Source organism: Aythya fuligula, chromosome 2 (genome assembly GCF_009819795.1).
Source record: "Aythya fuligula isolate bAytFul2 chromosome 2, bAytFul2.pri, whole genome shotgun sequence".
Lineage (NCBI taxonomy): Eukaryota > Metazoa > Chordata > Aves > Anseriformes > Anatidae > Aythya > Aythya fuligula.
The window spans coordinates 146,497,604-146,523,724 of NC_045560.1; the positions used below are offsets into that span (position 1 = coordinate 146,497,604).

At 37.1% G+C, this 26,121-nt stretch overlaps 1 protein-coding gene across 5 annotated transcripts in view; it reads left to right on the top strand.

Annotated features, from left to right (window-relative positions):
- COL14A1 (collagen type XIV alpha 1 chain) overlaps positions 1-26,121 on the top strand; it is a 124,868-nt gene that overhangs the window by 36,994 nt on the left and 61,753 nt on the right. For 3 of the 5 annotated variants that reach the window (XM_032181212.1, XM_032181214.1, XM_032181216.1), the window contains exons 6-19: positions 1,040-1,195; positions 1,914-2,033; positions 3,049-3,213; positions 3,609-3,770; positions 5,181-5,332; positions 6,380-6,509; positions 10,240-10,385; positions 11,679-11,808; positions 14,978-15,117; positions 16,898-17,024; positions 17,395-17,534; positions 21,018-21,150; positions 22,914-22,985; positions 23,763-23,914. In XM_032181212.1, the coding sequence (XP_032037103.1) occupies positions 1,040-1,195; positions 1,914-2,033; positions 3,049-3,213; positions 3,609-3,770; positions 5,181-5,332; positions 6,380-6,509; positions 10,240-10,385; positions 11,679-11,808; positions 14,978-15,117; positions 16,898-17,024; positions 17,395-17,534; positions 21,018-21,150; positions 22,914-22,985; positions 23,763-23,914 (1,925 nt within the window). The remainder of the gene's footprint in view (positions 1-1,039; positions 1,196-1,913; positions 2,034-3,048; positions 3,214-3,608; positions 3,771-5,180; positions 5,333-6,379; positions 6,510-10,239; positions 10,386-11,678; positions 11,809-14,977; positions 15,118-16,897; positions 17,025-17,394; positions 17,535-21,017; positions 21,151-22,913; positions 22,986-23,762; positions 23,915-26,121) is intronic. The other 2 variants (XM_032181213.1, XM_032181215.1) reach the window with 1 other exon arrangement.

Consider the following 26,121-nt stretch of genomic DNA (forward strand, 5'->3'; position numbering starts at 1 on the left):
TGAGACCTTTTCCACTAACATGCTTTGTTTTGACTTTTCTGCTTCCATCCTTATTCTGTAGTCAGTCTTGCAGGTGGTTTGCTATTTTTAGAGTTCAAACACAGGTTCTTGCTTGGTGTACCTGCATAACATCATTCATTTTCCCTCCATACACTACCTTACTGTTACAGTCACTCCTCTGGGTGGTGGCTATTCTATTTGAGGTTATGGAAACCTTTCCTTACACTCTTCCATGGTATACCTTCCACTTCCCTGCCTTCCAGTCATTTTCCCTAACTGAACATGGAACATTTTCTTAGACTTCTCAATGTATTAGGAATTTGTTTCCCTGAAAGCCTTCTTGTTGGCTTATATTGCAATTTGTGTCTGAACTCTGCACCCATTTCCTCTGATTTCTTCATTAGTAAGCTAAACCCTGAAGCATCTCCGGTGATTCTCATCAGATCTTTTCTGTTAATTTCTTATTGTTCGTTTATTTTTGTTTGCTTCTTTTTCATACATTTAGAAGAGAGGCACTTGACTCAGTCTTTATATGGTGCTAGTTAACATAGAGATTGTGAATTTGAATCTCTATATTTTACCTTTGCTCTATTGAGTGCATCCTACTTAGGTTTAATACAGCATACTTAATCGACTTTCAGTTTTACTCTTTGTGTTGTCTACACCTAAAGGTCATGAATTTTATACCATATATAGAATTAGTCATCTTGATAGTGAAAATGAACTACTGGTTTGGTTGCATTATATGATGGTTAACTTATTCTTTCTGAAGAATCATATTTTTAGATTTTTTTTTGTGGGTCTCCCAAAAGTAATTTTGAATAACCTAAAAAAAAAATAAAATCAAAGTAGATAATGACCAAAGTGTTCTATTACCAGATTTGGGACAAATATATTCAGGGATTTTGTTTATTTTTCACTTTGCCCTTGGAAGAAAGCTTTAGGTATTAAGCTTACTGGGAGGAAGAAGTTTTAAATTTATTTAGTTGCAATTTTATTGTTGAATTAAAGATTATGTTTTCATTTTAATGATTTACAGGAAGCCTGTTTACATGCAAAACTCCAGCTATTGCAGATATTGTGATTCTAGTAGATGGTTCCTGGAGTATCGGCCGATTCAATTTCAGACTCGTTCGACTGTTCCTGGAAAATCTGGTTTCTGCTTTCAATGTGGGATCTGAGAAAACAAGAGTAGGTAAGGTATCATGGTTTTTCTTAGTACTTCTGCAGCAATGTAAAAAATGTTATGGTTTCAAGATCATTAACAGCTTAATGCTGCTTGTTTGTGCAAGATTCGTCCTAATTTTTCTCACTAATAGCAAACAACTAGAACTCCCACTTGTATCAATAGGAGTAATACTGCTAGAATATTTCCAACTTTAATGAAGGTATTCTTCACAGTTTACTGTAGTACTCTGCTTAAGCAAACTCTAATGTGATGTCAGTGGAAAAAAAAAAAAAGTGGAAAAAGCCATACTGACTTCAATCAGCATTAGATCAAATCCTTACAGTTTAATTTTGAAAGGAAGAACGTGCCAGTGGATGACTTCTGGTGGTTTTAACTGGCTCAAATGTTACATTTCTGTTCTGCTACTTACATTTTAGTCTGTTCTAAAACATATTAAATAAAAATGTTCTTTTTCAAAAAAACATTTTTTTTCTGGAATCTTACTAACCTCTGAAAACGTTGCGTGATCCTTCTCATTTACTTAGTTTAGCACTTGAAAGGAAGGCTTTGAAAATAAATGGAGGAGCTGCCACTAAGAACAACGTAATGCAGGTTTTTTGGCATCAAGCAGGACAGTTTTCCTGTTACAGTAGGAAGCTGTTAGTAACCAAGTATGTAAAGTACAGACACTCAGAAAAAAAATTCTTTGTTGTCTAATGGAGTACTTTATTTTCTGGTATATTAGGTCTTGCCCAGTACAGTGGTGATCCTCGCATTGAATGGCATTTGAATGCCTACGGCACAAAAGATGCGGTGTTGGATGCGGTCCGCAATCTACCATATAAAGGAGGGAATACGTTAACAGGTACAGTATAGCACAGTATATGTTTAAATTTTAGCCTTCTGTTAAAAAACACATCTTGCTGCACAAACTAAGAAGTTTTGTATCTTCTTGTGAAGGCTAAAAGGCATGTTTATTTTGCAGCTTGCTAATGGCTTTGTCTGATGTCTGTGAAGTCTTTCTGAAGTGTTTGTCTCATCGGCTTCACTGGGAATCTTTCTAGTCAGGACAGTCTAATCATAAAGCAAAGTGTACGTGGACTCTGTGCTTGAAGTAAAATCTTTAACCTGTTAGGAAAACATGCAAAATCCATTCGTATTGTTCTTGCACAAAGCTTTATTCTGGGGAAGGAAAGAATGCTGTTCTAATATCTGACAACTGGCAATAGTAACTGTTCAAATGATCACCTGGGGCTTTTAGATTTCCATTGACCTTTTGGTAGTTAGAGCATTAAAACCCAAGAAGATACTCAGTGATAGATAAATGGAGGATACCCGTTACCCTGGGAAAAATACAGCCTCAGTGCAACTCCACTATCATCAAAGTAGTTATTAGTAACACTGGCTGTCTTGCCAGGAGAATGACATATTCAAATACCCAAGCATGCCCTTAAGTAAATTTTTGCCTTTTTTATTTGGTAGGGAAGAAAAGGGGAGAAAGGATCTGAAAGATTATCCTTCTCTTCTTCAACAGCCCTTATTTTGGTAGAAGTGATTGCAGTGGGACAAAGGATAGAGAGACTCTCGTATGATTGGAGGAATGCAAAAAGGAAAAATGACAAATTCATTGGAAGGTCAATTTAGGCTTCCATTGCCCATTTAAAATACATTGCTTGATCAAAAGGCTGCTAAAAATGAAATGTCACCACGGCTGTTTAGTTTGCTTGTTGGAATATATTCTTTATTAAATAAGCTCTCTTTCCATAATCATTCTTTATTAAAAGGTTTCTCAGGGTTTTTAAATTGAGTGGAAATATAAACACTGTGATATCCAAAAAAATAATGGATGTTTTTCCCTTTTAAAATGTTTCCATTTTTAGGTCTTGCATTAACTTACATTTTGGAAAACAGCTTTAAGCCTGAAGCAGGTGCGAGGCCTGGTGTATCTAAAATTGGCATATTGATCACCGATGGGAAGTCCCAGGATGATGTTATCCCTCCTGCTAAAAACCTACGAGATGCTGGCATTGAGCTGTTCGCTATTGGTGGGTATTCTGCCATATCCACATATAGTGTCCCATTAAACTCTGGTATATTTGTATCTGTTACCCGGTGCATTAATTGTTATTTTTTTTTTTATCTGCATGCCGTAAGTATAATCATTATTTTAAACCTTTAATATGTTTACCAATACATGAAACTATAACATGAATTTAGCATGATACATGCATGCTACATTATCAAGAGACAGCTGAAAAAATAGTGTACACTGGCAGAAATTTACTTCTTGAAGTAATATCTTAATGACAGAGCTGTATTTATAGTTGGTCATTAAAGAAATTGGAAAAAAAAAAATCACTTTTTATGAGTGCCTGTGCATGCGAGCTTTTCTGTTGTTGTTATTGTTGCAAATATTTTATTTTATTTTTTCTAATGAAAGGTGTGAAGAATGCAGACATAAATGAACTCAAAGAGATTGCCTCTGAACCTGACAGCACACATGTCTACAACGTTGCTGACTTCAACTTCATGCACACTATTGTTGAAGGTCTTACTAGAACAGTGTGCTCACGAGTAGAGGAACAGGAAAAGGAAATCAAAGGTGAATAAGAAAGGAAAGCTAACATAATTTAGTATGAATTTATAGCTCAAAATCCTATTCTGAATACCTGCAGTTCCAAGCTGGCTTCTGGCATTTATAGCTTTGAACTTTTGCTCTTTGTCTTTGATAGTGGTAAATATTATGATTTTTTGTAATACAAATATATATATACACACATATATATATTTACACATGTTCATTCTGCTATATCTATTTCCAAGTAGTGGGTAAGGGGAAAAAAATCATAACACACAGATTTGGGGATGAATTACTTTAACAGCTGCACATGGAATTGTTATGTCTGTGCTATGCTTTCCATCTCCTAACTCACTGTTTTTATTGTCTCATAAGTTTTCAAAATTTTCAACTTTTAAGATTGCTTTGTCCCTTCCTGATGATATATATTTTTTCCTCTTTATTCTTTAACACATTTCTAAAATATATTTCAGAGCATAAGAAAAGTTGGTGGTGGAGAACACTGTTCTTATATAAAAAAGAACTTCTCTGACTACAATAATCTTTTGTTTTTCTGAACTAAAGAAATATCTTTGATAAAATACTGCAATTTGTCAGAGAAAGAGTCATACCAGAGGAAATTCTTTCTGAATGGCTTCACTGAAGTTTGTTCATATTGCTTCGTTTGTGATTCTGTAATATCACAGAAATGCTGAGTGACTTTTCAATATGCTTGTAATATATACCAGTAAGGAAAGTTGTCTTTCACACATATTCCTACCTGTGCAGTGAAAAATGTATATTAGTCAGGTTTCACTGCATTTTTCATTCTTTAATTTACCTGAAAACTGGAATAAATACAAAATATTAACAGTGTCTTGCGGGGAGAATAAAAACTAAATGGGGAAATTGAGAGGGAAAGGATGGAAAAAACATACAGAGATGAGGCATCTTTGTGGAAGGGAATGATTGCCAGAGAAGATGGCTATTTAGTACATCTCTTCAATCTGCTGACAGGCAGCATATCAGTTTCCAACTTGCAAAGGTGCAAAGGAACACAAGAGATTAAAACTTGCATGTTTTTCATGACTGGCAAGAAGACAACCTTAAAAAAAAAAAAAAAAAAAAAAAAAGGAAGAGAATGGGCTTGAAAGAGTGATGGGAGGAAGGGAAGGAAGGTTTAGTTTTGTATTTTTGTCTCTTTGATATAAGGTTTATGCAAGACCAGGGAGGCTTAGTCCCAGTGAAAACTCTATGTGCAGTATTCATTCATATTGTTAGTTCTTTGTTTCCACTGAGAATTAATGATATGAACGGGCAGTAGATTTTCTGATTGGCATTAGATTTGCTGATGAGGAGAGATCTTTGGAGCTTCAACAAATACAAGAAAACAAAAAAATATATATTTTGCAGAGAGGAATAAAAAAAAAATAAACTATGTTGTTTCTAACCTAGGAACAATTGTTGCTTCGCTTGGGGCTCCTACGGATTTGGTCACATCTGAGGTAACAGCTAGAGGATTCCGTGTTAGCTGGACCCATGCACCAGGCAAAGTGGAAAAATACAGAGTTGTGTACTATCCCACTCGAGGAGGGCAACCAGAAGAGGTAATACGAGTACAAGCTTCCCAGAAGTTTATAATACAGCAGGAAGAACTAACCAGACAGAAAATCCCTGGTCTTACTTAAATCTACCACAAAATAGCCTGTGTGAACATGAAGCACACTGTAAAAAAGAGATATGGACACATAAGATGCAGTGGAATGTTAGGTAGTGGCCAGGCTGCTTATCTGTCGTGCAATTTAAAGTAAATGTGCTATAAACATGGGAGTACTTTTGGGGAATGGTGTGAGTTGTACCTTCAGTTAAGTGCCTGCATTTTTGCTTACACATATGGTTACTTGAAACAAATCTATCAACTTCCCCTGTGCCATTATGTTTACAAGAACAGAAGAGGTAGGAACTGATGGTAAAACAAATTTTTGGTTCTAAGAAGAGAGATACATAAAAGGAAGAAAATATGGATGTATATTTTGGGATGTCTACAACTGATCGCTTAAAATGACAAGGTATTTATTTGCATAGGACTTACAGGCATTTTGGAGATGTGCAAAAAATGCAGTAGAACAAGCTTTTGGCTTTGGCTGGTGAATGGAAAGTGAATGGAAATGCAAAAGAGCAAAAGGATTTTATTAAAGATATATTTTATTTCTTTTTGCACTAGAAACATTGCATTTAGCATGGATATGCAGTAATGTCAATTTGTAGTACAGTATTTACATATATAGTCCCAAAGGAATACTTATGAGGGTGTAGTAATAATATTAAAAAGTGACCAATACACAGAGTTAAACTGCATTGCAAGCACTTTATTTGAATGGTTCCTGTATTCTGAATAGCTACTTATATATCAGCTAAACGTTTGAATTATGTACATACTTGCTTTTTTTTTTTTTTTTTTTTTTTTTTTTTTTCCAGTTGCCTTACTGTTACATAAAGGTAGCAGAAGCAAATCCAAATGTGCTAGAATTGAAATCTAGCACACTGATTCTTAGATTCTAGTTTAAAAACCACTTGAAAGAGAGATTTAATGATTAGATATCAATATTGTTAGTTTGCCATATGCATATTTAGCTGAACTTTCTTCTAAACAGGTTGTGGTGGATGGAACTGTGTCGACAACAGTTCTGAAAAACCTGATGTCTTTAACTGAATACCAGATAGCTGTATTTGCTATATACTCAAATGCTGCTAGCGAGGGCCTTCGTGGAACTGAAACTACACGTGAGTATCCTAACCATGTTTCTTAGGAAATTTATTTTCTGCATTTAATCACACTGTTTAAACATCAGCTTCTTTTAATGCATTTGTCTTAAATTATTCCTGTTTGAATTAATTCTGGGCCAAATTCCTAAGCCCAAATGCTCTGCAGATTTTTAAATGCCGAGATAAGTTTTATTTATCTCTGGGCTGAACTTTGAAGTCAGTTGTATTGAATGCTAAATTAGAACACTCCTCAGTTTTGGCTGGAGAGCCAAGCTTTATAAATAAGGTTTGTGGTTGAAGATGATCTAATAAGTAGAGTATTAGGTGGGACCAGAAATTACCTGCATGTGATTCCCACCAGTGCCAAGTATTTCAAAGTAACTTCTGTAAGTTGCTTTTTCAATGATTCAGTTGATTTTCTACCTGTCAGATGATGACGTGGGATATTTTTAGAATGAATGCATTTGCAGTTTGGGGTTCTGTAAGGAAAACCATGTTAGTACCTCAAACTAAGTGCTGTTATAGATCATAGGAATAGAAATTATATATTTGTATACAAAATACAGTTATTTTCTGTAGTAAACATTACACATATTAGGAAGGGAAATAAAGAATAAGGCTGATGTTAAAATTAGGAGCCAGAAAGTCACTATGAAATATATCAATAGCTGACGTCTGTTGGCAGAAAAACAGCAGGGCTCAAGCAATCTAAAAGATTTGTAGAGTGCATTGACCTTCTGACTCAGATGATTGAGGAGCCAACAGAAGGTGTTCTGTTGAAGCTGATATTTGCAAACTAGGAAGAACTGATCAGGGATATTAAAGTCACAGGCAGCCTTGGCTGCAGTGACTGTGAAATGGTGGAGTTCAGGATTCTAAGAAGAGTTGGGAGAGCAAAAAGCAGGGTCACTGCTCTGGATTTCAGGAGCAGTGTTCAACTTCTTCAGAGATCTGCTGAGAAGAATCCAAATATTATGGCCCTGGTGAGAAGAGGGGTCTAGAAAAGCTGCTTGATACTCAAGGATCACCTCCTCCAAGCTCAAGAACAGTCCATCCTGACAAGTAGGAAATCAAACAAAGGTGGCAGGATACCTGCATGGGTAAGCAAGGAACTCCTAACTGAACTCTGACATAAAAAGGAAGTGGTAGAAGCAGGGGCAGGTGACCCAGGAAAAGTACAGAGTTGCTGTCTGATCTTGTAGGATAGGTTTAGGAAAGCCAAGGCCAATTTGGATCTTAATCTGGCAAAGGATGTGAAGAGCAACAGCAAAGGACTCTGCAGGTGCATGAACAACAAAAGAAACACTGAGGAAAACATCATCTAACTCCTGAAGGGGACAGGGAACCTGGTGACAAACGACATGGTAAAAGCAAAGGCATTTGATACCTTCTCTGATGCAGTCTTTATCAGTAAAAATGGCCTTCATGAGTCCCAGGCTCTTGAGATCAGTGAGAAAGTCTGGAGCAAAGAATACCTACCCTCACCAGAGGAGGACCAGGATTAGGTAGCACTTAAGCAAACTAGACACAAGACCTGATGGGTTGCACCTGTAAGTGCTAAGGGAGCTGGTTTACGTCATTGTGAAGACTCTCTTGATTATCTTTGAAAGGTCATGGTGACTGGGAGAGGTTCCTGAAGACTGGAAGAAAGTGAATGTTATTTCTTTGTGAAGGGGATCCATGGAACTACAGGCTGGTCATCCTCATCTCAATGCCTGAGAAAATAATGGAGTAACTAATTCTTGAAACCCTGTTCAAATGCATGAAGGACAGGAAGGTAGTAGTCAGCATGGAATTATGAAAGGAGATTCAATTTTGACCTCAGAAAGTTCAAGAAAGGAAGTGCAAAGTCCTGCCCCTGGGGAAGCATAAACCCAGCCACTGGTACATGCTAGTGGCCAGCTGCCTGGAAAACAGCTCAGCAGTGAAGGACCTGAGGACCTTGGTAAACAACAATGTGAACATGAACCAGCAACACACCCTCACAGCAAAGAAGGTCAGCCACCTCTGAAGCTACAGTAGGAAAAGCATTGCCAGCCAGGTGATCCTTCCCCTCAGCTCAGCACTGGTGAGGCCACATGTGAAATGCTACATCCACTGCTGGACTCCCCAGTACATGAGAGACATGGATTTACTGGAGTCCAGTGAAGTACCACAAAGGTAATTAGTGATTGGAGCATCTTTCATAAGAGGAGAGACAGCTATGGCTGTTCAGCTTGGAGAATAGAAGGCTCCGGTGGATCTTATAAATGTGCTAAAATCCCTGATGGGAAGGAATGAAGAAGAGGAAGCCAGACTCTTTTCAGTAGTGCCCACTGACAAGACAAAAGTAAATGGGCACAAATTAAAAATAAAATAAAATCTAAACAAAAGAAAGCACTTTTTTACTGTCATGGTCAAACACTGGAGTGAGTTGTCCTAAGAGACTGGAGTCTGCATCTGTAGAGGTATCTAAAACCCTACTGGACGTGATCCTCATCAACTTGCTGTAGCTGATCCTAACTGAACAGCAAAAATAATACTCGGTGATCTCAAGGTGCCTTCCATCCTCAACAATTCTTTGATTCTCTGTCAAGCTAATCTTTCCAATACGAAAATAAAATAGGATCATATAAAATTATTTGAGCCTGTATTTTTGTCTTAGTCTCCCAAAATGTCATCTCCAGCTGTGTTTTAGCCCATGACACAGTGCTGGGAATGGTTTAATTTATTGAGGCAGAGAGAAGAGAGACGCGTACTGCGCCAATGGGATCATTTCCTATTGCACCTGGTGTTCCTTTGAAGTCACCTAGTCAAGTCCTGACTGAGCCCAGCCCTGATGACTTTGTGAGATCTGCTCAGATCACACCCCAAGGTCATGCAGCACAGAGTACTGATCTGATTGTGTGTTAGAAGTGACAGCCTGACATGTGCAAGTATCAATCACTCCAGATGATAAAATATGGGCAGTTTAAAAGTTTTTGTTTGTTTGTTTGTTTGTTTTACCATCCCAGTGGAGAACTATGGAAAAATGTAGCTTAAATTCTTGCCTTTATGTGAGATACTGACAGATTAAAATTTGCCACCACAATGAAGAAGGGCACATTTGCTTATATAGTCACATTAGCATCCACTGTGATTTGCGATAGGTGATCTTGCTTGTATTTGCATAATCCCACTGACAGAGGCCCAGGAGTCAGTTTGGACACTCAAGGTTCTAAACACAACAGCTTGTAGTCAAAATATTTTGCTGTGTGTAATCTACTTATTCAGGGTTTCCTCCATGATGTCCTACATCAAGGCTGTCCTTCCCACACACAGGCTTGGCAATTATTGCTGTAAAAAAGCTACCTCTGGGGACTTGTTCCATGTAGCAACCTTGCCCATTCTTCAATAGCAAGTGGTTATCTTTGTGCAGATCAGGGAGAAGGGAGGGTGGGATTGAACAGAGCGATTTGCTGCTTAAAGAACTGAAATCCTCCCACCTGAAAAGTTCAAAGCTATTAAGACAAAGAGCTGCAATGCTTTGTAGGGACAAACTTTGCCCTGGCATAACCTGGCATGGTTAGATCATAATTTCCTCGTTTCTGTAATTCTGCAGTCTTTTGTGTATTAACCAGCTCTTCATAGTTGTGTCACACAAACAGCACTTCCATGCCTGGAGATAGCTATTTTCCTTTGTGTTTCCTGCAGTAAAATAAACGGCTTGTAAAATAGCTGGTTATTCATGTGAGACGACTGAAGTGCCTCTCTCTTTTTTCTACTGTAGTTGCCTTGCCAATGGCATCAGATCTGCAGTTGTACGATGTGTCGCACAGCAGCATGAGAGCTAAGTGGAATGGAGTAGCGGGTGCCACAGGTTACATGATCCTGTACGCTCCTCTGACAGAAGGATTGGCTGCAGATGAAAAGGAGGTGATGTACTGAGCTTTCATTTGCAAAACAAGTATTAAAGAAATAATTATTTAAAGAATAAAATAGTAGTTGGCCTTTAACATTCAACTTTATCAACAAATACTTTTTTTTTTTTCCATGACTGTCTTAAGTATTTCATGTTAGACTTTAAGAACAGAGGGCAAGTACCAGTTGATTATTTTTATATGTCATTGTCAAAAAATGCAACAATTTCAGCTGAATTAAAGTGACTCTTTTGAAATGGTAAGAGGTGATACTGTGTCATCATATAAAGCAAACACTCATAAAAAGCCCAAAACATCTAAATTACTTCCTAAGTGTGATATCACAAGAACTTTAAGTTAAGCCTTTGTACTCCCCAGGACCTTTGAAAGTAAATCAAATTAGGAAATATTCTAATTCTGTTCTAATTCTGTTCAACTTTTACTTTTTTTTTTTTTTTAATTTAAAAATAATGCCTTCCATCAAAAGTGTTTTTAATAAATATCTTTAGAAAAAAAAATGGGACTAGGTAAACTGCAGTCTTCTACTGTAAGTAAAATACTAAAAGCAGTAGACTAAAAATAGTTTCTAGCATGGTTCCAGTGAAACTTTTGGGGCAGGATTTAAAAAGTTTTTAAGTTCAAGTTTCTATATGTATAATTCAGATTATGTATAGCATCTCTGTTCAAGCAAGAACATTTAAAAGCATGCTAGGGCATGCATACTTGTGTGTGAAAGAGTGTAGGAAGCTACCAAAAGCTCGCATAGACTTGTGTTCTCTGCTAAATAAGTCTCTCCCTGAAACCTAGCTGAATCTGTAGATCTGAGCTGAACCCTGAAGAAGGACTTTTTTTTCCAGTAAATAAGTCAGTTCCTGTTGCTGTGGTTCTCATTGAAGAGGTGGAAATGAAAAGTGATACACGCCTGAATTAGCAAGCAGAAAAACTGAGCCTTGCTGTGCATAGAAATGAATTTCTCCTGTAAAAGACTGAAGATGAAAGAAGATGTAGCTGGGAATGGAAAGGGCACAGGAGATGCACCTTCTAGAGAGGTCTCTTATGTCATTGCTAATGTGACTAGTTACCTTCAAAGTTTTCTTACCTGCGAGCTGGCTTTTGGCCTTTTGACAATTTTGTTCTTTTCATAATTGTGCAAAATCCCCAAATCTTGGGACAAGATCAAGCACAATATCAGAAAAATGCTCAGCAAAGTATTTGATCACAAGTTTAATTCCAAGTGTGTAATTAGTATTCTTCCCCATCATGAGCTAATTGAGAAATAATGTGTCTTTTTTATTCTTGGTGTTTCTAGATAAAAATTGGGGAGGCTTCCACAGAACTTGAACTGGATGGGCTATTGCCAAATACAGAATATACAGTCACAGTTTATGCCATGTTTGGAGAAGAAGCTAGTGATCCCCTTACAGGACAAGAAACTACACGTGGGTAGCATGTACCTATATTCACTTCAGTATTAACAGAACTTCACAACAGTCTTTGCACATATTAGAAAAGACATCTCCTTTTAAAATCTGATTTGAACTCTTTTCTCTTGTCAGTAGCAATACTATGGGTATCCCCGTTGATTTCAGTGGAACTAGTGGTAGTTTTTTGAACGTGCTGAAGGTGAATGAAGGTCACAATGTAGAACTAAACTGAGACTGCTGTTTAGTCTCCTATAGCCAGCGTACCAGGTGTGTGTGGGGGAAAGTCTGCTCAGATGGAGAAGTTCATTCCTCTGGCTCAGTAGGAGTCAGGACAGATGGAAAAGAAGCAAGGGAAGATTTCTGTCCAACCCCCACTGCTTAACATCTGGTAAACGAGGGGTTGGAAAGCGCCTGTGCATTCATGATAGATGATGTGTTTTTAATAAGCAGCAAGAGTTTGGCCAGCTAAATTCTGTCCTTTACTAACTGTACACAGCACTGTATGTCGGCTCTCTAAATAGCCTCAGCAATTTGGAAGACAAAGGAATTGAAAATAAGCAATTGTGCTGCAGGGATATTTCTGGCACTGCATTCAGTGATACCTCTACTGCTTCCAGCAGCGGAGTGAATGCTTCCCCTTGTTTTGTGCTCCTGGCTTGAGTGGGCCAGTGTGAAAGTGGCTTACATTTAATAGGTGAGAAAAGTTCAGGCATGTGAGCGCTAAGAAATAGAAGGGCCAGAGCAATGACCTGTAAAGTGAGTACTGGTAGGAGAAGTTCTACAAGTGCTATTGAACAGTTCAAGACAGACAAGCACAGACAGGCAATTAATGCAACTTGGGAATGTTTGTGGACTTTAAAAGTGTGGAAGATTCTTAACACTTGGAGAATCAAGTCTTTGACTTTTCTCTCTGTGTCATTCTCTCTCCTATTGTGTGTCTCTCATTCCTTTTTTAATTTTTTTTCCCCCTCCTTTTGGTCAATATCTGTTTTTCATTTTTCCTAGTAGTTTATGTAGTTTATGACTGTGCCAGCCTGAATTCACTTCATGTCATATGATCTTGGAGGTTGCACAGCTCTAAACCTTGCTAACACATTGGATGGAAGATCACATGCAAATTCCAGATACATTGGCACAAGCTGAGGAATCATGACCTCAGTGTTTGATTGCAGAAGCTAGTAACATATGTTAGTCAGACCAGCATCATTGCTATTACCAGACCAGAATAATAAAAAGAAAACTAACCCTGCAACCTTCATCTATTTTTAAAGTGACAGTGCAGCCAACTCACTCTGACTAGTCTTTAGCACTGTAATAAGAAAGAGGATTAATTCTAACCTTCTGTATCCAGCTATTCAAATAAGCCTCTTCTAAGAGGCTTTGATTGATCAGGCATTGGGGCAGTCTGGGAGGAGAGAAAGCTCTTGGTGAGCATACCCGTCACACACAGTCAGTGTTCAGTAATGTCTTCCCTGTCTGGATTCAGATTTAATTTTTTTAAATTATTTTTATTTTTCTTTCAATGTGATTATTTCTATCTTTCAACTAAAGAACAGGCTGCCTAGTATTTCTTCCTGTACCATGCATCTGCCTGGAGAGGGATCTGCCTAATTTGCAGTAGCATTACATGTAGCATCAGATAGTCTGTATTTATTAAAAATTATGCTACACACACAGTCATCTTAATCACTCTAGTGAAACCTGTCTTGTACCACGACGTGACATGATCAATGAGCCCATTCTGAGTTAGCATTTGGGGGGGAGGGAGGAGGAGGGGGCAGGATTTACCCAAGTCTCACTGTAAATATCATATAACTTTGGCAGCAAGGCTGCCTGTCTGGTCATGAGCAATGTTGTCAGGAGATTATGTTCCAAAAGGAAAGAGCTGAGACTGAAGCATTTTGTGGTATGGCCAGGTTGGTGAAATGAAGTGAATTCCACGACTGACGGAAAGTAGAAAGGAAAGCCAGCACGTGATACTCCCTTTACTTGACTCAGAGGAATATATCGCATGCCAGAAAGTGTGGCAAAGCCATTTAGTATAATTCCAATCTGTTCTCATCTTCTCTTTCCTCATAGCCAAATTGACTTGACTGTTCCTAATCTGGTTAGGCATTTGCTTGCAGATTCTGAGTCACTATATGATCTGAATAAAGAACCCATATATCGTTTTTATCTTTTTTTTTCTTCTTTCTTTCTTTCTTTCTTTCTTTCTTTCTTTCTTTCTTTCTTTCTTTCTTTCTTTCTTTCTTTCTTTCTTTTTTTTTTTTTTTCCTCCCATATGCTCTTGTGTGAGGGAAACAACTTCTGAAGTGTTGATATTTTTCTGTCCATGTGGATTGGTGAGGAGTGTGTGCATGAAGGCAAGATGGAGAGAGATAAGTTTCACAACTTGGAGAAAATAAGCAGATGTTGGGGTAACACAGAACCTACTGCTCAGAGTAACAGAGATAGCACAAATTGCTTCCTCTTGGGTGATAGAAAAGTGGAAGCAATCTGCAACTTTTGCATGACCTAACTTTCCTCCAGCTCATGGCAGTCAAGGATTGTGTAGTATATAAATATGTCTTTAACTGGGGTTGCTGTTAGGAAGCAGCTTCAGTCAAATGTGGCCTTTACACAGAGAATAATTCCTTTCTGTAAGAAAAGGGAAAGGTTAAGCAGAGATAAAACAGTAAAAATAAAAAATTCAACTTCTGAAATAGTTATACTTTTGGACAAACTTTCCCTTATGTCAGGGACTTTTATATTCAGAAAATGTTTTGCCAAAGTATTCCTGTCAGGAAATCTTTTTGATAGAATACTTATGGAAAAAAAACAAATCAAAAACAAGTATGAGGTACAGATCTAGTTGAATTACATTAATTTACAAATACAAACACTAATTTATAATTTATTATAACTATTGTGTAAGTTAGCTCCTTCTATAATATCTAGTATGAGCAGGAGCATTATTTCTTTTTCAGTATTAGGTGAGACACACTGACCAAGACTGAAAGTTCTGCTTCAGCAAGGAGCTAAACCTTATTACCCGTCTTTAAGTACATGTGTAGCCCCGTTGATGAAGGGTTTTTTAAATATAAATATCAGTCATTTGGGTTTTTAAATGGAAATGCGCTGCTTATTTTCAAGGCATGAAAAGATTCACAGCTAAACCCATGATTGTATCTCTTTCCTTTTCAAGTGCCTCTGAGTCCCCCAGCGAATTTGAGATTTTCAGATGTAGGACACAATAGTGCTAAACTAACATGGGATCCTGCTTCCAAAAATGTGAAAGGCTATCGCATCATGTATGTTAAAACAGATGGAACGGAAACCAATGAGGTAAATCATTAGCTCCTTCTTTCCCTTAACCAATCTCAGACCTCCACAGACTTCTGTAATTATCAAATGTAACCTTTGTAAATAAATCTACCTTGCAAGCTACAACAAAAGCTTTGCTGACATACAGAAATCCAAACAAATATAGAAAAAAATCTTTTATAAAATCATGGTAAGTTGGTGTGATTATTAAAATAGTCCAGATTCCATACAAAATAAGTTGTCATATGCAACATAAACCTCAAAAAAAAAAAAAAAAAAAAAAAAAAAGTTTATATATAATTATATGTGATCATGTGATTTTGTTTTGTTTTACTTTTACTATTATTATTATTTATTTTCTAAGGCATATCTGTCCTTTTTAACATATTAGAAGAAATATCTATATTCCTGAGTTTAGAAGATAGCATTCCTGTGCAATGTGTTGTGTCTTTTCCTTCTGCCAGGTCCCTTAAGATTTCAGTCAGAAATTACTTGACCTCTTCCTATTGATTGCTTTTAATATAGATAAGGTGGCTGTCTGTTAGACACTACATGTATGTCAGCACAGGAGCTTGCCCGTTGCGGGAAGTGACTGTTCCACTGTGTGCTGATGTGGCCTCACCTAGAGTGCTGTGTGCAGTCTTGGGTGCCACAATAGAAGAAGGAAGTAAAACCATTAGAGCGTGTTCAAATGTGGGCTATGAAGTTGGTGAAGGGTCTAGAGGGCAAGGTGTATGAGGAGTGGCTGAAGTCACCTGGATTGTTCAGCCCCGAGCAAAGCAGGCCAAGGGGAGGCCTCATGGCGGCCTGCAGCTCCCTCACGAGGGGAGCGGAGGGGCAGGCGCTGAGCTCTGCTCTCTGGGGACAGTGACAGGACCGGAGGGAACGGCATGGAGCTGGGACAGGGGAGGGTCAGTCTGGGGGTTAGGGAAAGGTTCTGCACCCAGACATGGTCGGGCACTGGGATGGGCTCCCCAGGGCAGTGGTCACGGCACTGAGTCTGCCAGAGTTAAGAAACGTTTGGACGATGCTCTGTCTCAGAAATATGGTTTGATTTTGTGGGTGGTCCTGTGTGCATCCAGAAGCTAGACTGGATGATCCTTGTGGGTCCTTTCCAAGTCAGGATATTCTGTGATTCTGTGAGAATGGTTTTGAACATCTCAGGCTTGTGGTAATGTAATTTATAATGTGAGTGAATGTTCAGTAGGTTTTTACCTACCTCTTAACTATTCCTTTGTGTCTGTTCAAAGAGCAGGCGGCATTTTTTCTGTTAGCTTCGCACTGGTAACATTTCCCCTGTGGTGCTGAGCTACCATGACACTGAATAGTTGGACTGACAAACTGTCAGCTTATACAGCTTTGAGTGATCCATTCACTGCAAAGTCGCGTTAACTGCTTCCTCAACAGAGACCATATAAAACTGTCATCTTTTCTCATGACAAAAGTTGTACATGCTGGTTTATGCAAAAATTACCCAAAATACTAAAAGACTGGATTCAATAGCCCAAAATTTCCTTACAGTTCTGTATTCCTGTGTTCCCGAGTTGGGTTTACTATGGCTGAATTCTGCTTTCCTCTAGTTTGTCATAAGCTAGGATATTTAATTAATTTTGTCAGCTTTGGTGCCTTGAAATTATCATTCTTCATAGTTCCACATAATTTATTTACTAATTATATGACATTCTCTTTCTGTGTCATTATTACCCAGAAAATTTTCAGAATTTCATGAAAATATAAAGCAACTTTGCTTCTTTATTTATAGTGTTTGTTCAATATCGCCTGCAAATTATGCTTTCTCTAGGTGGAAGTTGATCGTGTTTCAACACATACCTTAACAAGTCTGACATCCCTTACGGAATATACAGTTGCTATTTTCTCCCTGTATGATGAAGGACAATCTGAACCACTTACTGGCAGCTTTACCACAAGTATGTATGTCTTAACTTTTGAAGGCTTTCCAAGAAAGACTTTCTAAACTTTTTTACTTCACTGGAAAGTAAGACCAGTGATAGAAACTGTTTCTGACGGTGGATGCATGGAGGTCCTTCAGTGGAGAGAGGATTACAAGGCCTGTACAGTTAGAGTAGATAAATAGCTCGTACTGTGTGTATGTCCCTCCTCAATCACAAAAACACTTTCCCAAATACGTGTGCAAAGAATCTCATGTGCCTTTTTTATCCACCTTCCATGTTATACTCCTTATAACAAGCTGCAGGTAAAGTGGTGTCTCCTTGCTGTTGCCATCTAAGTTTTAGAGAATAATTGAATTTCATATTTCTTTTGCATAATATTTTGCAGAAAAAGTTCCACCTCCCCAGCATTTGGAAGTTGATGAAGCATCAACAGATAGTTTTAGGGTCAGCTGGAAGCCCACATCCTCAGATATTGCGTTTTACAGATTGGCATGGATTCCTTTGGATGGGGGAGAGTCTGAAGAGGTGAGTTGCCTTGATTCTCTGAGGGTGTGAAATAGAAGAGGGAATTCTATTCTGAGGTCACCTTTGCTTCAACTTTTGCCAATTAATTATGGCCAGTTGACTATGAGAAAGATCTGCCCTGCTGCAAAGCTCTCTAAACCTTAATCAAACCAATATTCTGGTTTCTTTTTGAAGAGGAAGTGAAAACAGAAGACATATTTTGTGAAAAATCAGTCTAGTCTGTAATGTGCCAACTGCATAGAACTAGCTTTGCTGTTTGATGCTACTTTGGTTTTCAAATGTTCATATTCTTCATTTTGCTTTGAAGATGGTAACTGAGCCAGAGCTGTGATATCCTCACATAAGGCTCCACATTTGTCTAATAATCTGGCCTCATTAAAATTGCCCATGAATCCTTAGTTATGAAATGTTTGAAAGTTAAAAGTTTACATATAGTTAATTTATTAGACTGTCCCCCTTTTTTCCCTCATAATGGCTCTTTCTCTTTTTCTTCCCCACGCTCTATTTTTTTTCTCTAATCCCTTGTGCATCTTCTCCATAATGCCATTTTCATCAGTTCAAATTTTCAAATTATTTTTGCTGCCATTGGGCTTTTTCTGTTTTATCCAATTTTTCCAAGTATTTCTCAACAGACACTTTATCTTCCTTTCCCAAATCTTTCTTGTTCATAGTCTCTCATTTCCTCTCCTCCATTATTTATTCACTCACAGTTTTTGCTTCTTTTGTATTCCTCAGTCTTTTATACTTTTTCATACATCTTGCTCAGTTGGTATCAGCATTGCAAAGAGAGGACATGTCTGCAAACTGTTGATCAGGGTAGAAAACATGATGGGGAAAGATGACCTTTCCTACCTCTGCCTAGATTTCGTGCATTGTTTTTTTCATCCATTAAGGCAGAAAGCAGTCTTTTCAGATTAGGTTATATGGCATTTTCTGTAAATTTAGTTGATTCTTTCACCTGACAAGAGGTAGTCCTTCAAACTGTTGGAAGAAATTACAGGAATGAGCAAGGAAAAGAAGGAACTGACAGGTGAGTGAGTGGGCACAGGTCATCCCCTAGCATTCTCCTGCAGTAGGTGAACTGCTTCATTTCTCTTTTAAGTTCCAGTGAGTAGCTGTCACTGAACCCCTTTAAGCAATATGATTTTTATTTTTGTGAGATGGTATCCGCAGCGTCCTTAGAGCGTGAGAATTAGTGATCAAGAAATATTTGAACTTCTAAGGTTCTTCTTGTTTGTTGCCTTCATTAAGAACTGCTGGAGGCCCTAATATTTTCTGTATGTTGAAATATTAAAAATACCCAAGCTGCTTTCTTGTTCTCCTTGCATGACCTCTCTAATGGGGTCAGGCCTAGGATGGCACAATACCTCCAGGCTGTTGCCTCTTTAAGCTTCTTTCCCAGCTAAGTGATCAGTCATGCAGAGAAACAACATGCTTTCCCTCTCTTTCTCCCAAGACCCAACTTGCCAATTAGCTGAGTGGGGTCACAGAGTGGTGTTGAGAATTACACACCTCTCAGCTCACTTCACTCACACTACTAACGTGCGAGGAGAGTTCAGGGAGGTGTTAGTACGAAAGAGCCAGAATAAATTTAAGAGTGAGCTTTTATTTGTAGGCAGAAGTAGGAAATGCATGCTGTTATACTCCTGTGTTTGTTGCTATTTTTGCTTCTTTTATTTCTCCTCTCCACTTGAAAGTTCAGGGCTTTGTGTTGTTTTTGTGTGTGTGTTGTTCTTTGTGGGCCAAATTAGCAGGGGGTGGTGGGTTGTAGAAGTTATGCTTCAGAAAGTTTGCCAAATTTACATGTAGGATGGTAACTATAGAAATTTCATGATGGCACACATGACTAGAGACTATGGGGAATTGGAAAGGAGGATATTAATTGTACCTGCTTAGAGTAAAGCTAGATTCTCTCAAGCTCATTTCTGAATTTTTCCCAAAAAAGTCTGTGCCAGAGTACACAGTGTGGGCTGCCTATTTCATTATTCGATAATTGTAGAGGACATGGGCCCAACTAATTTTTCTCCTTTTGTTTTCTTTATCTGAATTCAAAAAGTCTGTGGTTATTTGATGGGTCCCTCTTCCCCACGGTATTCTTTTTTTTTTTTTTCTTTTTTTTTTTCTTTTTTTTTTCCTGGACCGTGCCTATCTGTCAACTCAGGAAATCTGTGGCCATGAAAAGAATAAAGTGTGGTTCACTATTAATAGCTGTTGTAGTAGACTTTATGCTGCAAATGTATATTATTTGATGTCCATTTTAAGTCTTATTTGTATTCCAGTTATACAGTGGCCACCTTTAAAAACTTGCCAGCGTTACTTCAAAGACAGATTATTTTATGATAATATTGATCTGCATAAACTAATAACTATTCCCCAGACCAGTCTGTCCATTTCACTGAAATTACTGCTCGGGCTCCTGCCCATCTTTTGACCCCTTCCAATAAAAATCAATGAAACACAAAAAAAAATCCAAAGTAATACCTTCTGCTTACAGTTAACATTGTAAAAGTTAATTTACAATGTTGTGAATCTTCTGCTATTGTTGTAGATAGAAAGAAGGAAAATAAAGAAAATTACTGTTTAAAACACCATGACATATAGCCAACTTCTCAGTGAGGCATCTTCTACCACCCCCAGGTCTGCTGCAAATGGTTTTTTTGTTACAGCATACAATCTATTTGATTTCTTTGACTGTGGACACCCTTTCTGGATCCGGCTTTGTTAGCAGGATAAATCATGCTTTCCAGTTGTTTGCCACCAATTTCCTGCCCAGATCAGCATTTCATGCGTACAGTCATCAAATCTGCCAGTGACAATGATTGTATGAGTGCTCCCTGACCATGTTCAATCACAATGAAACAGACCTAGCAAAAATGGCAAAGAACCTCTGTTTGAACTCTCAGAGGTAAACATGTTTGTTCTTATGAGTGGTTACCCCAGATGAGCTGATGTGGCAGAAGGTGTGTAGTAACTTATGGTAACTAGGGCTTGGTGGAGTTAGTAGTAACCTTTTACATTTATTGCAATTGTTTGTAGAGTGCATTTATCTGTATACCTCACGTTGCATTCAAAAGTGTGTGATCATAACTCAGATTATAAATACAGTATAGAAACAGTGTTATTGGATGGTAGAAATATGAATGGAAGTTCATCTACACTGTTACATAGCCTTCACTGATGTTTTGAATTGTAGTGATTTTTAAAGGTAATGCTTATGTTCAGCTTTAGGAATTTATTAATTCTGGGTGAAAGTATAAGATTGCACATTAGAATAATCAAACCTGCCATGAAATAAAAAATATTTTTTTTAATTTTCTTAACGGTGTTTTTATTTCCACATACCTAATAAATGATTTGCGCATATCTGAGTGTAGATTTCTTTTATTTTAAAGGAAAATCTATTTTCTTTCCTTGACTGCAGTCACTTCATATAGATTAATCAAATGTAGAACTGATTGTCTTTATTCTTGCTTTGTTATTTAGGTTGTCTTAAATGGAGATGCAGACAGTTATGTTATTGAAGGTTTGTTGCCCAACATGGAATATGAAGTTTCTTTGCTGGCAGTTTTTGATGATGAAAGTGAGAGCGAAGTTGTTGCTGTTCTTGGAGCTACATGTAAGGCAAAGTCTTGATTACAATTTTTAGAGATGTTTAAGTGGTTTAAATTTAAAGTATAAATCTAATATTTAAAATATAGTCCATCTTTGGATAGCTCTAATACTGAAGAATGTGGTGGTTTAGCAGCAGGGCTTTGCTGACTGTGTTTTGTGCTATTCTTATTTAATATTATGTTGTAGATGGCATTGAATCAAAATGATGGTTTGGCTCCCTCTCTGAGCAGTGGTATTAATAACCAATTGATCTGGAAAGACATTCTTCATTTCATTATTTAGTCTCAGAATAGTGTTCCCCATTAGAAGATATATTAGACTGTGGGCGGGAGGATGGCAATAAGTGTTTTAAAGTAATTATTTTACAGGAATTTCATTGAAGATGTTTGCAATTTACAGTATGTCTTTTTCTTTCTTATTTGTGTAATTTATACTCACTCACAGGAGTTGTGTTCACTTTTGGCTAAAATATTGGTCCAGAAAGTTTACACACGTAGCCTGTGAAATTAATATAACAAAGATAAAACTTGTAAATCATATACAGTGTAATTTGTAGTCATAACTGAAACAGTGGCAAGCAGTTTCAGTTAGATTGCTCAGTAATATTATTGTGACACACTGAATGACATGGGCATATAGATGCATCATTTGTATTTGATAAATCTGTTATGTGATTTTTGTCTCTCTCATTCTCTGTCAAGTAACTCATGCTTCCCATGCCCATCTCTAAAACTAAAACTTGAATCTAAAAGTGTATTAATTTTTCAAGTCTATTTCTGGAGTACTGTACTATTTGTGGAAATTAGCATTAATCAAGCTCATGCATAAATGTTTTCAACTTAATAAAAAAAGAAGAATGTCTTTTCTCTTTACATTAGGCACTGTCAGACATGAAAGATAACTTGCTCTTGGCTGCTGACATTATTTTTCTCTAAAAAATTAAATTTTTGGAGTTTACTGGAAGGATATCTTTTTGTGTGTGTATGTAAAAGAATGCTTTTTATAAGATTATGTGAAAGCACCAATTCAAAATTATTTTTTTTTTTAGTTTCTGGCATACAAAGGGAGCTTTAATGGGGAAAGAAGTTTGTTTTTCTTATCTAGTCTATTAAAGTACCAGTAAATTGCTGTTGAAGTGCAGGTTAGGATACTTGTTGGCATGATGTAAACTCATATGGATCATTTCTGTTTTCCTTTTCAATGAGGAAGAAACGTTTCTTCAAAATTTCATGTGCACATTCTCTTTTGGTGGATAGTTAACATCTATTTTTAAGGTGTAAATTCAAAAATACATGTATATTTGATTCTTATAAATCACAAGCTTAATTTTCAATATTCTCTTAAGACGAGAACTTACTGTACATCCAAGTGATGCTGGCATAGTGCTGAGTGTACTGTCAGTTTTTCCTTGGACACTAGTGTAGCATCCTCACAAAGTCCTTGTTTCAGTTAATATGACAACCTTAACAAATGGTCTAAGTGGAAGTCATGGAAGCTCAGCCAGAAATGTAGACTATGTATATTCTTATTTAATGGTACAGTTTATAATTATGCCTTATCTGCAGATCTATGTGCTAATCCTGCAAATATATGTGCCTAAAGTAAGTTAAATGAATAGTTCCCTTGTAATCTCTGAAAGGCCTGAAGTGTGTGGGATGCTCGTAGGTGTGAGCACATAGTTTTCGTTGTCATGGTTAGAAATCCAAGATAAATACTGTGACTTCCATATCTTGTTGAATTGTTTGTGAGCTGAGTACTGTTTTTCAGTTGCAGGGACTACCACAATACCTACCACTGTGACTACTCCCAGTACCACGACTCCTAAGCCCACCATAGCAGGTAAATGGAATAAATATCAACAGTTCAAATGCTGCAGGCAAAGAGCTGAGGCTTCCTGCAGCCTAGCACACCCAGATATAGGGGCAGAGAGCTGTGATAATACTGAGGGGCTGGTAACCCCAGTTCCTTGTGGTTTGTGTGGTTGGCACACTGCTGTGGAAGATCTTGTTGAGGTATAGACCCCAGGTGAGGAAAATCACCATGGAAAGGTACACCCTGTTGCTTTCCTCCACCACCCTGCTGTGTGTAGCCAGCTTCCAGCATCTGCCACATGTGGGTAAGGAGCCAACATGGTGTAGGGACTCTGAATGCTTCCAGAAATATTACATTGCAATGCTGAGACCGAGACTAATTTGGAAAATCCAGTTCTCTTTTCACTGTTCCCTCATAAATATGAGCATGAATGCTCTTTAGAATTTTGCTTAGCTTTGAAGATTATATTTGTCTTCTTGGGAGTTTAGAAAACTTAATTTTTATGGATCAAAAGTTCTACATTTCTCTTCTGTAACATTCTGTCTGCAGTGAGCTTTTGATTCTTAGAAAGCTTCATAAGCAGAGTAATATAAATAAAGCAAATGGGGTCATATGTATTGATGGCAGTATAGGATAACTGGTATTTTATTAAATTGTTAGAGTTTTTATGTGGTTCAGCTGAAGTAGGACTGAACTGAGTGGGTCTGCCCTAGGATGGACTTGGTGATAACTAGGACAATTTTAAATCTAAAACTAGAATTGATAAAATATTAATTAAATTATTATTATTATTATTTCAAACAGTTTTTCGTACAGGAGTCAGAAACCTTGTTATAGATGATGAAACAACCTCAAGTCTGAGAGTGGTATGGGACATTTCAGATTACAATGTTCAGCAGTTCAGAGTGACCTATCTCACTGCGGATGGTGACCGTGCCGAGGAAGCTGTAAGAACGGTCTGTATGGCTTTTTATGAATTGACTTCATAAGCTTGAAAAGTTTGTTTAATGATTGCTTAATAATTGCTAAGGCTTGGTCTCTCCTTACATGACATTCCAGGTGCAACTAGTAAATGATTCATGTTTGGCATTACTGTAAGATAGAACTTCAAAGTTTCAGTCCTAACAGCACCTGATGCACAGCAGCCATAGGCAGTCCAAGGCATGATCTAGGCCCAGTCATGTACATTTGAAGGACTCATAGTTAAATGACTTGCTGCCTGCCCCTTCTTCCTGTATTTTTTAAATTTGTGTAAGGTTTTTGACTGTTTTGTTTGTATTTTTAACTCCTAGGCCTTTTTGCTATCCTCAGATTGTGTTTTAACAATCCTTATAGCTCAGGACAATCTTAAGTAATTCTTTTGACTTCAACAATTTTGTTCCTTTCTTAACATTCTCATTTTATTCCAAATCAGTGAAATTTAAGTTCAAATACAGACCTTCCATACTGCTTACATACTCTGAATATGCCAAAACAGCAACAGCAGTTTTTAATCTAAGTGCCTAAGAATATTTGTTACTTTTCTAATACTATGTGATGATCAAAATTAACATTGTCTTACTGAAAAAAATGTTTGTGGTGATCAAGATTTTGGAAAATATCTGAAAGATTGAAGAATATTACATGTACTCTTTTGTGCATATATCAAATAATAAAAAATGAAGCCCTAAGCTATAGCTGTATTATTTTAGGATTTTAGACTTGTTGAGATAATCTCAGAATGCTGGGAGGCCATATGCTTTTTTTTTTTCCCCTTGGGGAAATCTTAATATTTCAGCTCTTGGCTTCCACAAACACTAGGTTATAGAATTTTGAGATAGCTGTGTGTAGATGTATTAAACAGATTAAATTGTACAGTTCAGGGTTACTTTCTAAGTCAATAGCTCAGAATGCAAAACTATTCCCTATATCAGCCTCCTTCATTAGAGTTCCAGTAGTGTCTGTTGTGTGACTCACTTCTGTTTGTAGGACAGTTGTAATGAAAAGATGTGATATTCTTTTTGAAGTCTATCAGACTATATCAATCAAAAATATTGAAAGAATGAATGAATTGAATATCTTTTTTATTTTTTCTAGAAAAATGTGTCAGTCTTTTTTCAATTTGCTTTCATTTACCTTTTATGCGAACTTGGTAGAAAAATACTTCTAGCAATCTTTCATCTATAATCTGAAAATGAACTCAATGCAGTAGTTTCCTTTTGGACTGGAAAAAATGCTTAGTATATAATACAGTGGCAAAGTTGCACCGTTCATCTAAAATTTCTGAAATTTAGATCCTAGAAATACGATTTCAGCTTTGGAAAGCCAAATCAAATTCATTATATAAATAGCTCTGTTTTAATCATAGAATCATAATATGCACTTACTACGATTTTAAAAGGAAATTAAAACCACAAGAATGAAGTTTAAATTCTGGTTATTGAAACTGTGAATTGACTCAAAACCTCATTGAAGAAAATCATAAAATCTTAAGATTAGGTAGGTATCTTAGCTCTAATTCTGCAAATGATTTAATTTTAAGTACACACTCAAGTGATAGCTTTGGTCACAAGCAAACAGATTAACCATGGGTTTCATCTCTGAAATCTATCATGTGTACAAATACTGTATGGAATAAGGAACTACTTAAGATCATGCTTAAAAGTAAGAATATTTTAAACTGAAGAAAGGTAATTTGTCATTTGGCTTCAAGTACCTGAGAGGTGCAACACGGATGTTAAAAAAGTACTGTTCATAAGTTTAACTGTATTTCTCAGACAGAACCCAAAAGTTTTGTGGAGTTTGGTCTTAAATATACTGTAGCGTGTAGTAGATGTGTAGGTTTTTTGGCTCAGGTTTCTGTCATTTAAATTTCAGTTACTCCTCCCTTTCCATAAAAGTATTAACAAGCTTTTTAATTCTTTACACAATTTGCTGAAAATCAAAGACTAAAAAATGAATACTTTTCACTGTAGAAGGGTTAAGCCCTAAATTACATGTTCTTTAATGGGTGTGCTGTACATGCTGGAAGGACCACTTTTTTTTTTTCTTCCTTAAAGCCAAGAATGTTTCTCATTGTTGAAAACCGTATTGTGCTTTGGAAGACCACTGATGTGCAGATGTGGAAAGAGAGACTTCTTAATGGTTGCATCCCCTCTTTTAAAAACCTGAACACTTGGTGGTT